At 53.2% G+C, this 11,413-nt stretch overlaps 1 protein-coding gene across 2 annotated transcripts in view; it reads left to right on the top strand.

Moving 5' to 3' along the window:
• The window catches only part of BIN3 (bridging integrator 3), a 50,945-nt gene that overhangs the window by 38,530 nt on the left and 1,002 nt on the right, over positions 1-11,413 (top strand). For both annotated transcript variants that reach the window (XM_010845481.1, XM_010845482.1), the window contains 2 exons: positions 8,610-8,751; positions 8,953-9,087. In XM_010845481.1, coding sequence (XP_010843783.1) covers positions 8,610-8,751; positions 8,953-9,087 — 277 coding nt within the window. The remainder of the gene's footprint in view (positions 1-8,609; positions 8,752-8,952; positions 9,088-11,413) is intronic.

Here is an 11,413-nt window from a genome sequence, read left to right as displayed (position 1 = left end):
GGAGGGGCACAGCCGCCTGGGAAGGTCCCCCAACTCGTGACCTGTCAGGGTCAGAAATTCTTGTGTGAGGCTCAACTTCAGTCTGGCAGGCTCTGGTCAGTGATCAGACAGGCCTATTCCCTGGGTCCCCTGAGGTGGGGGGGTGGGACAGCGGTGGGGAGGACAGGCAGGAACATTGCCTTGAAGCTCCCGAATCACTTCATCTTCCTCCCTGGCCTCTCCCAGCCCAGCTCTGACCTAGAAAGGCTCCCGCGCCAGCCCAGCAGCTGCTCTTTATTACCTCTTCCGTGGTGGTCCCTGGCCGTTGCCTCACCAGGGCTGGGTAATGAGGCTGCGCTAATTACCATTAGGCCTGGATCAGGGCCCGGAGGGAGATGAAGAGGGCAGGTTTTTGATCCTCCAGCCCCTGGCGTTGGGGTTGTTGAGCTCTTGTTCCCTGTTCGGGTCCAAGGGGTGGGATTAGGGAGAGCTCCTTCTAAGCCAGGCCGTCTAGAGGCTCAGCCACGCAGGGAGACGGACCTTGGCCTGTAGGGATTTCTCCCCACTCCTGCCCTGGGCCCCTGCCCCCAGCCCCTGCCCATGCCTAGGTGGCAGAGTCACCCAAGGAGCTGGGTGCTGGAGGGGCCAGCAGTTCAGGAGGGAGGTATCAGAGCTGCACTGCTGATGGCTCTCTGAGTCAGTCTCCAGGTGTGAGGGTTCAGAGCTGGGTGGGAAGGACCTCGGGCCAAGCACACCCTGCCCACGGGGGTCCCAGGGGCTATCACGGAGGCTGCTATGGACACCCAGGCTGGCAGGGTGAGGCAGGGGACACCAGCCTGGAGAACTGGGGGACTGACTCCCGCCTCAATTTCACCACCAACGAGGCGGCCTTGAAATTTGATGCCTGGCTTCTAAAGCCAACTGGAGAGAGATCCCGGCTGCTTCCCACCACCCCAGCAGCCCACCACCTGCCAGGAAGGTGGGTGAGTGGCCGGCCGAGGGGGCGGCCACTATCTCCGCAGCAGATCCGCTGACCTCTGCCTGAGCCCCCTGGCCGGCCTGCCTGCCTGCCTGGCTTCTATGCATCCCGTGGCCGACATGCGATCCCCTCCAACCGGGTAAACCCGGCGCTGCCTGTTGCCGCCTCTTGCCAGGCGAGAAGCTCCCAGGGACCCCAGCACCGGAAACAGGAAACTGCAGCTTTCCTGTCCTCTGATGAGGAACATTGCCACATGGCCTCCCCACCGCCCCCGGCCTCCCCTGGGGGGCTCGGCCTCTAATCCCAGTCTCTGGGCCGTGTTCACATGGTCGGATGGGGATGCTTTCAATTTCCCTTTCCTGGTGGGTGGAAGATCCCGGCTGTGTGGGCACAGATTGAGGAATGGCAGGCATTCCCCACCAGGGCCGGCTGCTCCCCGCCCACCTCCCCGCCAGCCTCCCTTCCCTCTGCCTCCCGCTGCCTCTTCACCCGGGAGACATTTGCTGTTCCCCACTCAGGATGGGCAAGAAATGGACAGAGCTTCAGCAAGCGCTCGGGGTAGGCCCAGCCTTGCTCTTGCTTCTCCGTGGGTAGATGTGATTCAGTCTTTAGGAGCTTGGGATGTAGTGAGGAAGCCATGCGGCATTCCAAAAAAATGGTCCAGAGTGACAACTGCCAAGGCGGGGCAGTGCAGTGGAGCGGGAAGAGCCGTGCACAGGCCAGGCTTGTCTCCTGTCTGTGGAAGGGGAGCAGGGCTAAACTCTTGAAATGACCAAGCCCATCATCACCTCCCTGAAGGAGCTGTCATGGGCTGGAGTCACTCTGTGCATGGAGGGCAGAGACCCTCCTGGGGTCCTGGCCCAGGGACCCCATGTCCCCCTCACCAGTAATTTTTGGGGGACCCCCGGCACTGGGCAGAGATGTTCTGAGCCCTCAGCCTTGCTTCTTCATGGCCACCCAGTCACAGTGCAGACTTGGTCCCTAGGGAGAGCTGGGCCACTTGTCCTTGTCAGGTCAATTCCGAAGGTGCCCTGTAGGGTCCCAGAGCCATGTCTGGAAGGGGCCCAGGCCCTGGGGCCCAGCCTGTGCTTGTCCTAACCTCCCTCCCACGTCCCTGCCCCGACGTGAAGGTAGAGGCGGCACTTACACACCCCAGACAAGGAGAGCGGGGTCAGCACTGTGGTGTTTATACTCTCTAATACATGGAGCTGGCAGAGTTCTGTAACTTCTGAGGAGAAAACGAGGAGGTGGGGCTTCCGTGAGGCAGTGACCAGAGCCAGGGATTCAGATTACACTGGCTGACCCCCCCTGCCCCACCTCAGTTTCCCTGCTTGCGTATGGGAAGGGCATGACCCCACCCCTAGGGGGTCCTGAAGTCCAGGGCCCAAAGCCACCCAGGTAGTAAGTGGTTCATGATCCTCGGTGGCAAACGGAGTGAGTGGAGCAGCCCCCCTCGGCCTCTGGTTTGACTGTGGAGTGCTCTGATGGGAGACAGGAGTTAGTGTGGTGAAGAGACCGTTTTCCTGGGGGGTCTCACAGAGCTGCTGCTGCTCCCCTCCAGAGGACAAGTGGTCTCGCTCCCACAAGGCTGAAGGTAGCCTCCTGTGAGCACACTCATCCCCTGAGGTTGCCTGGAAATCTGCCCTGGATCCATTCCTCCCTGCCTCAGCTCAGGACCTGTCCAACCTAGGGTTGGATTCCTACTTCCTGTGTTCACTTCAGTTTAGTCACTCAGTTGCATCCAACTCTTTGCAGCCCCATGGACTGCAGCACGCCAGGCTTCCCTGTCTATCACCGACTCCCAGAGCTTGCTCAAACTCAAGTCCATTGAGTCAGTGATGCCATCCAACCATCTCATCCTCTGTCATCCCCTTCTCCTCCCACCTTCAGTCTTTCGCAGCGTCTGGGTCTTTTCCAGTGAGTCAGTTATTCGTATCAGGTGGCCAAAGTATTGCAGCTTCAGCTTCAGCATCAGTCCTTCCAATGAATATTCAGGGTTGATTTCCTTTAGGATTAACTGGTTGGATCTCCTTGCAGTCCAAGGGACTCTCAAGAGTCTTCTTCAGCATCACAATTCAGAAGGATCATTTCTTTGACACTCAGCTTTCTTTATAGTCCAACTCTCACATCCATACATGACTACTGGAAAAACCATAACTTTGACTAGATGAACCTTTGTCAGCAAAGTAATATCTCTGCTTTTTAATATGCTGTCTAGGTTTGTCATAGCTTTTCTTCCAAGGAGCAAAAGTCCTTTTAATTTCATGGCTGCAGTCACCATCTGCAGTGATTTTGGAGCCCAAGAAAATAGTCTATCATTGTTTCCATTGTTTCTCTATTTGCATTGAGGTGATGGTACCAAATGCCATCTTCTTCTTTTTTTGAATGTTGAGTTTTAAGCCGGCTTTTTCACTCTCCTCTTTCACTTTCATCAAGAGGCTCTTTAGTTCCTCTTCACTTTCTGCCATAAGGGTGGTGTCATCTGCATATCTGAGGTTATTGATGTTTCTCCCGGAAATCTTGATTCCAGCTTGTGCTTCATGTGCTGCATTTCGCATGATGTACTGTGCATATAAGTTAAAAAAGCAGGTGACAATATACAGCCTTGACATACTCCTTTCCCAATTTTGAACCACCAGTCCATTGTTCCATGTCCGGTTCTAACTGTTGCTTCTTGGCCTGCATACAGATTTCTCAGGGGGCAGGTCAGGTGGTCTGGTATTCCCATCTCTTGAAGAATTTTTCCACAGTTTGTAGTGATCCACACAGTCAAAGGCTTTGGTGTAGTCAGTAAAGCAAAAGTAGATGTTTTTCTGGAACTCTCTTGTTTTTTCGATGGTCCAACAGATGTTGGCAATTTGATCTCTGGTTCCTCTGCCTTTTCTAAACCCAGCTTGAACATCTGGAATTTCTCAGTTCACGTACTGTTGAAGCCTGGCTTGGAGAATTATGAGCATTACTTTGCTGGCATGTGAGATGTGTGCAATTGTGTGGTAGTTTGAGCATTCTTTGGCATTGCCTTTCTTTGGGATTAGAATGAAAACTGACCTTTTCCAGTCCTGTGGCCACTGCTGAGTTTTCCAAATTTGCTGGCATATGGAATGCAGCACTTTCACAGGATCGTCTTTTAGGATTTGAAATAGCTCAACTGGGATTCCATCACCTCCACTAGCTTTATTCATAGTGATGCTTCCTAAAGCCCACTTGACTGCATTCCAAGATGTCTGGCTCTAGGTGAGTGATCATATTATCATGATTATCTGGGTTATGAAAATCTTTTTTGTACAGTTCTTCTGTGTATTCTTGCCACCTCTTCTTAATATCTTCTTGTTTCTGTTAGGTCCATACCCATCTTTGCATGAAATGTTCCCTTGGTATCTCTAATTTTCTTGATGAGATCTCTAGTCTTTCCCATTCTATTGTTTTCTTCTATTTCTTTGCATTGATCACTGAGGAAGGCTTTCTTATCTCTTACTATTCTTTGGAGGTCTGCATTCAGATGGATATATCTTTCCTTTTCTCCTTTGCCTTTAGCTTCTCTTTTCTCAGGGCTCTTCAGACAACCATTTTGCCTTTTTGCATTTCTTTTTCTTGGGGATGGTCTTGATCACTGCCTCCTGTATAATGTCATGAACCTCTGTCCATAGTTCTTTGGCGCTCTATCAGATCTAATCCCTTGAATCTATTTGTCACTTCCACTGTATAATCATAATGGGTGTGATTTAGGTCATACCTGAATTGTCTAGGGTTTTCCCTTCTTTCTTCAATTTAAGTCTGAATTTTGCAATAAGGAGTTCATGATGTGAGCCAAGTTAGCTCCCAGTCTTGGTTTTGCTGACTGTATAGAGCTCCATCTTTGGCTGCAGAGAATATAATCAATCTGATTTTGGTATTGACCATCTGGTGATGTCCATGTGTAGAGTCGTTTCTTGTGTTGTTGGAAGAGGGTGTTTGCTCTGGCCATTGCATTCTCTGGGCAAAACTCTGTTAGCCTTTGCCCTGCTTCACTCTGCACTTGGCCAAACTTGCCTGTTACTCCAAGTATCTCTTGACTTCCTACTTTTGCATTCTAGTCCCCTGTACTGTAAAGGACATCTCTTTTTAGTGTTAGTTCTAGAAGGTCTTGTAGGTCATTATAGAACTGTTCAACTTCAGCTTCTTCAGCATTAGTGATTGGGGCATAGACTTGGATTACTGTGATATTTAATGGTTAGCCTTGGAAGAGAACAGAGATCATTCTGTCGTTTTTGAGATGGCACCCAAGTACTGCATTCCAGACTCTTGCTTGAATATGAGAGCTACTGCATTTCTTCTAAGGGCTTCTTGCCCACAGTAGTAGATGTCATGGTCATCTGAATTAAATTCACCCATTCCAGTCCATTTTAGTTCACTGATTCCTAAAATGTCGATGCTCACTCTTGCCATCTCATCTTCCACACACTTCCTGTGTAGGCTAGCCCAGTTCCCGTGTTGAGTCAGTCTTCCAAAGTGTATCTGACCTTGGCCTTGGAGATACAACCTGGTTGACCACCGGGGAAAGAGAAGTTATGAGCTGTGTGTGGTTCAGGTGCTGCTGGGGCCAGAGTAGCAAGAACTGCTTGACTGACCATGGGACGGTGGCCCGTCCAGAGCTGTACAACAACCCGCACCCGCTGCTTCTGTGTCATGGCACCCTCCTTCCTAAGGACAGGAGCTGAGGCGACAGCACCTTGACAAAGACGAGGAAACTGTCTGCAGCTCTCTGCCTGCCTGGTCCTTGTCCTGTCTCTGTGCCCGCCCCAACCCACCACCTCCCGGTCAGCCAGAGAGATGGAGCGGAGGCTAGGAACACTGGGGCTGCCAAGCAGGGGTGTTGCTAATGAGAGAGTCAGGGCAGCTGCTGGTGGTCCATGTCCAGTTTGGGTGGAAGGGGAGGGGCTCCCCCAGTACCTGAGACCCCCTTGTAGCACTGCCTGAGGCCAAAGAGGTGAAATGAGTCCCACCTTCTCTGGAGGGTCTCAGCCACCTAGGTGTCCAGCCCTACCTGGGGGACCATGTGTCGTGGAGGTGGCCATCTGCTCCAGTTTGCTCAGCACCAAGTAGGCCTGAGTCTTCTGCCCGGCAGAGCAGTCCTTCGGGTATTGGTTTGATTACAGCGTACAGGGGTCCATGACTGAGGATTCTGAGATGGGTGGCTGCTCTGGCCCACATTAGCATCTCCAGCTACACAGTGAGCCCATTACAGACACCCAGGCAATTAGAAGGATCCTCTTCAGTGGCCTGTTTGTTTCATCCAAGTTTACTGCCTGGGTCCACAGCTTTGTTTGGGACATCATGCTCCAGGCAGGTTTCTGTCCTCTGTTCTCTGGCAGAAGTGGTCATTACTCTTAGGTCACTGCACTCTTGATCTGTTGAGTCTTTTTCCTGCCCAAACTTCCATTTTCTGAGCCTCCCTCTTCATGCTTGTCAGCCATAGAATAATCGCTGGGCCGTCATCTTCTCAGTTGGAGGTGGCATCTCCACCAGCTACTCAGGCTTAGTGTTCAACCCACCCTGTCTTTTCCTGTCCAGTTCCAGAAAACCCACTCACGGCTTTGCCTGGCCTCCTCCCACGCTCATTAGTCGAGGAGAACGCAGCATCCTTACCTGGATGTGGTCGTGCCCTGGGTTTGTCTCAAGACTGGGTTGCCCTTTCTAGTCAAAGAGGACCCTCATCACAAAGACTGTGCCCACGGCGGCCAACCACACCAGAGCCTCTGCTGCTGCTCTTTCTGACCAGCTGCTAGAGTGTTTCCCTGTGGTTCCTTTATCCTGGTGGGGCAGAGCTCCTTGAGTCATTTTTCTCAAACATTTGGTTTGACAGTTTGGCCATTTCAACAGCAGAACATGCGGATTCTTGCGTTTCTGGTGGAACTGGTAGAAAAGGGCAGGAGTAGATTGTTATTTTATTGGAATATAGTTGATTTACAAGGTTATGTTAGTTTCAGGTGTACATCAGAGTGATTCTGTTTTTTGTTTTTATTTTTTGGCTATGCCATGTGGCTTGTGGGAGTTTAGTTTCCCAACCAGGGGTTGAACCTGTGTCCTTGGCAGTGAGAGTGCAGATAGAGTCCTGACCAGTGGACCACCAGGGCATTCTCGATTCAGTTATATGTGTGTGTGTGTATGTGTATATATGTGTATTTTATAAACATTCTTTTTCAGATTGTTTTCCATTATATGTTATTACAAGATAGCGAATATAGTTCCCAATGCTATGCTGTAAGGGCTTCCCAGGTGGCTCAGTGGTAAAGAATCCACCTGCCAATGCAGGAGATGCAGGTTTGATCCCTGGGTCCAGATGATCCCCTGGAGAAGGAAATAGCCACCCACTCCAGTCTTCTTGCCTGGAGAATACCATGGACAAAGGAGCCTGGCGGGCTACAGTCAGTCCGTGGGGTTGCAAAGAGTCCAACACAACTTAGTGACTAAACAACGACTACTTTGCAGTAAATCCTTGTTCATCTATTTTATATATAGCAGTGTGTATCTGGCTAATCCCAAACTCCTAATTTACGCCTCCCCTTCATCAATGGACATGAGTTTGAACAAAATCTGGGAGATAGTGAAAGACACGGAAACCTGGTAAACTGCAGTCCACGGGGTTGCAGAGTCAGACACGACTCAGTGACTGACAGTCTCGCCGTTTGGTAGCTGCATTTGTTTTCTTTGTCTACGAATCTCTTTCTGTTTTGTTCATGTGTGTCGTGTTTTAGATTCTGTGTATGAACAATACAATATGATACTCGTCTTTCTCTGTCTGACTTAGTATCGTCATCTCTAGGTCCATCAGTCTTGCTGCAACTGGCATCATTTCATTCTTCTTTAATGGCTGAGTAATACGGGAGTAGGTATGGTTGCACCTGATGGCAGTGTGAGGTGGTGGGAAGGTGCCAGATGGAGAGCTGGGCCCCTTGAGTGGACCTCTGCTGGACCCTCACTACCTAACTGTGACCTTAGACAATTCATGTCATCTCTCTGGTCTCAGCTCTTGCACTTTTTTAAAGGAAGATGTTGGACAGAAGCTTGACCTCCAGGCTTTTCTGACACCAGCCCTCGGAGTGGCTGCCCTTGGCCCAGCTCCTGGGGCACCCTTGGATCCAGGCCCAGTCGTGAGGGGTGTGTCTCCATTTGCTCAAATGGCTTCCTGAGCCCTGTCCACCCGTCCCTTCGTGATTGTCTAGGGAGCTCTCCTGGTTCTGCTAGCTCATCTGTCTTTTGTTTCTTCTCAGAAGCGTGATGCTAATTAATAGAAGCTGAATCATTTTGTACCAAGTCAAAAAAAAATACTCCAAGGAGTCTTCAGCTCCTCCATACTCTGAAATGTGTGGAGTCATATAAGGTGGGGGCTAAAAGGCAGTGGCCACATCCTTGGCATCTTGCATTCACGACCCCCTGAGTCTCCCTAGGGGCCATGGAGAGGCCCTTCACCCTGTCTTCCTTCCCCCGACCTTACCCCCTGGTGATATTCTCAGCATGTACCCCACTGAAGCCAGGGCCACATCTGTCTCATCCATAGTAAGATCCCCAAGATCTAGAATGAAGCCTGGTACTTGGTAGACACTCAGTATGTGTTTCTGAATGAGCGATGAACTGCCAGCCTGCAGCTCTAAGAACAGGCCTGTCTTCCCAGGTTCGGCAGTGTGTTCCCGAGTCTCAACATGGCAGTGAAACGGCGGGAGCAGGCCTTGCAGGACTACAGAAGGCTGCAAGCCAAGGTAGAGAAGTACGAGGAGAAGGAGAAGACGGGACCGGTGCTGGCCAAACTCCACCAGGTACCAGGAAGAAATGCTGGGGGTGGACCGGAAGCCGTGTGGTCCGACACGGAAAGTTCCTCCTTCACCAAGGGGCTAAGACACCAGATGTCCTGACACCTCCGCCTTCCCTCCACCACCCCACCCGACCCCCGACACACACACATCTTGCCCCAGTCAGGGTTCTGGGTAAGCCGTGACACCCAGCGTGTTGCTCCCCAGGCCCGAGAAGAGCTTAGGCCAGTGCGGGATGACTTTGAGGCCAAGAACAAGCAGCTCCTGGATGAGATGCCGCGCTTCTACAACAGCCGACTGGACTACTTCCAGCCCAGCTTTGAGTCCTTGATCAGAGCACAGGTGAGGCGGCTGCCACCCCTCCTGCCCCGGAGGATGGCCCAGCGCTGCTTCCCTTGGTGGAGAGGCAGCTGTGGGCTTCAGACCAGCCCAGCCCCACCCCACACACTTGAAGTGGGCTTAGCCACTTTCTCCCACCACCCCCGCCCATTCCCCCAACTCCCCAGCACTGCTTGAGGGGAGGAATCCAGGCACCTCTGGTTGTTGGCTGGAATTCCTGTTTTGGTTCCTCCGTTGCTCTATGGTTAATCCCAGCCTTGGGACGGAGTCCCCCTTGTCCATGAGTCCTTCCCTCAAGTTCTCCCCACTCCCACTCAACCACAAGGGCAGGAAGAAACCAGGCCGCACCTACAGTGCCTCACTCTGATGGGCAGGTACCTTGCCTGGTGGGCTCAGGTGAAGAACAGAGGCCTTTTCCTAAGGACCCTGCACCCCTGCCCTTCCCTGATTAGCCCTTTTGGTGGAAGACTAGGGAGTGTCTTGACCTTTAGCAGCCCTGGGCAGGGTCCCTAAACCCTGGAGAGAACCATGCTCAGCACTCCCTCTGGGGCACCACTTTTGGTGGAAAGGTAGGCTCGCTCGGGCTGGGCTGGGGTGGAGGTGCACTGAGGTGGCCCTAGGAACCATGCCTCCTGCCATCAAGGGTGTAAAGACAGAGTCACCGCTGCCCTCCTTCTCCGCCCCACATTCTTCAAGCAGTTAGCAGGAGTTAGTCTCCCCATTTGTGAAAAGAGAGAAGGTTGAGGTGCCAAAACCAAGAGGTTTTCTATATGTGGGACACCCTGCCGCCTACCCCTACTCCCCCAACAAGGTGACTGCAGGTAGTCAGCATCCTGCCAATTTCCCACCAGGTAACAAAGCTAAAGGCTCAGCATGTCCCCAGTCCGCCTCCAACCCGACACCTCACCTCCTGGCCTGGGTTTCTGGCGCCCTCTAGTGGACACACTCATTCTTGCAGCATCCACAGTTGCAGACACTGAGGAAAAGCCAGGTTTCTCCCTCCCAGCCTATCTTGGGAGAACCCCAAAACCCATGGGAATCATGGGATCCGGAGCCCTGAGCAGGATTAATATTAGTGACCAGAACCCCGGGGGTGCAGGGAAAGTGAAGCAGAGAGCTGAGTGCGTGGGGCAGCCCTGCCCTGGGAGGTGCATGCAGGCTTGCTTCCAGCGGCTTCTCCCTGGGCCAAGGGGCAGTGGTTTGAGAAGACCCTAGCCTTCCCTCTCCTGTGCCGTGCTCCCAGGCCCCCAGCACGGCCCCTCCACCCTGCATTGTGCGCAGGAGGAAAACCTCCAAGTGCCCGAGCGGGGAGCTCTGGGTGCCCTGTAACCAAGCAGCAGGGTGGTGAGGGGTTGTTTACTGCCTCGTCAGCGCCAGCCTCCCCCTCCCGCGGCTGCTGCTGTCATTAGTCACAGAAGTGAGCATTCTGAGTGACTCAGCCTGCGCAGTGCGGCTCGGGGCAGGGAGCTGGGGGAGGGAGCCACCCGTCCTTGCCACCCCAGCCCAGGCCCCAGCCCCTCGGGTGACACAGGATTTGTTGGAGACCTTGTTTCAACTACCCCTCAGCCAGTGGAGACCCAGCTCTGGGAGTGTGGAAGGTGACGTGACCTGGCCTTGCCCCTAGTAGCACTGCAAGCCTCTGGAAAAGGAGAGTTCCTCCTTCCCAGAGACAGCTTGGAGCTGGAGCTGGTAAAATTTCAGGGTGTTCGAGCAGTGTCGAACGTTTTCTTCAAAGCCCATGCTTTCATTTGGTCGTGAGGTGGAGGCTGAGGCAGAAGGGGCCCCCGGCCTCCCTGGGGCCTGCCCAGCCCTCCACCACCTGAGAGAAGTTGATGGTCCTCACTCCTCAGCCTGCTGCCCCCACCACCTTCCTGCAGGCCTCCTTCCTACTCATGTCTGTGCAGAAGACACAGAACAATCCTGGTCTCTGGCTTGGCTTTCCTAGGTCTGCAGTTGAGGCGTGGTCAGGGCTGGGAAGGGACAGAGGCCAGAACTGTGTCCCCTCTCACCTTAACCTTTAAGACTGTCCCAGGGCTCTGGGAGCTACCGTGACCTCTCCCCCACGGCCAAGAGCTTCTGGCTTCCATAAAGCAGGTAGCCCCTGACTCCCTAGGCCCACCCCCAGGATCCAAGGGTCCACCCATTCCCCCCAGCCCTCTCCCCTCAGCTGCCTGGAGAGCTCAAGCCTCCACCTCACTCCCCTTTGCACCCAGGCAGTGGGCAGCGAACGTTCCTGAAGGGCTCAGGGCCGTGGTTGTCCTGCAGTCCAAGGGGAAGGGTGGTGGCGGAGGGGAGGTGACGGAACAGCAGGAGGCCAGCCCATAGGCTC

This window comes from Bison bison, unplaced genomic scaffold (assembly GCF_000754665.1).
Source record: "Bison bison bison isolate TAMUID 2011002044 unplaced genomic scaffold, Bison_UMD1.0 scf7180017864217, whole genome shotgun sequence".
Taxonomy (NCBI): domain Eukaryota; kingdom Metazoa; phylum Chordata; class Mammalia; order Artiodactyla; family Bovidae; genus Bison; species Bison bison.
This window is presented reverse-complemented; position numbering and strand designations above follow the sequence as displayed.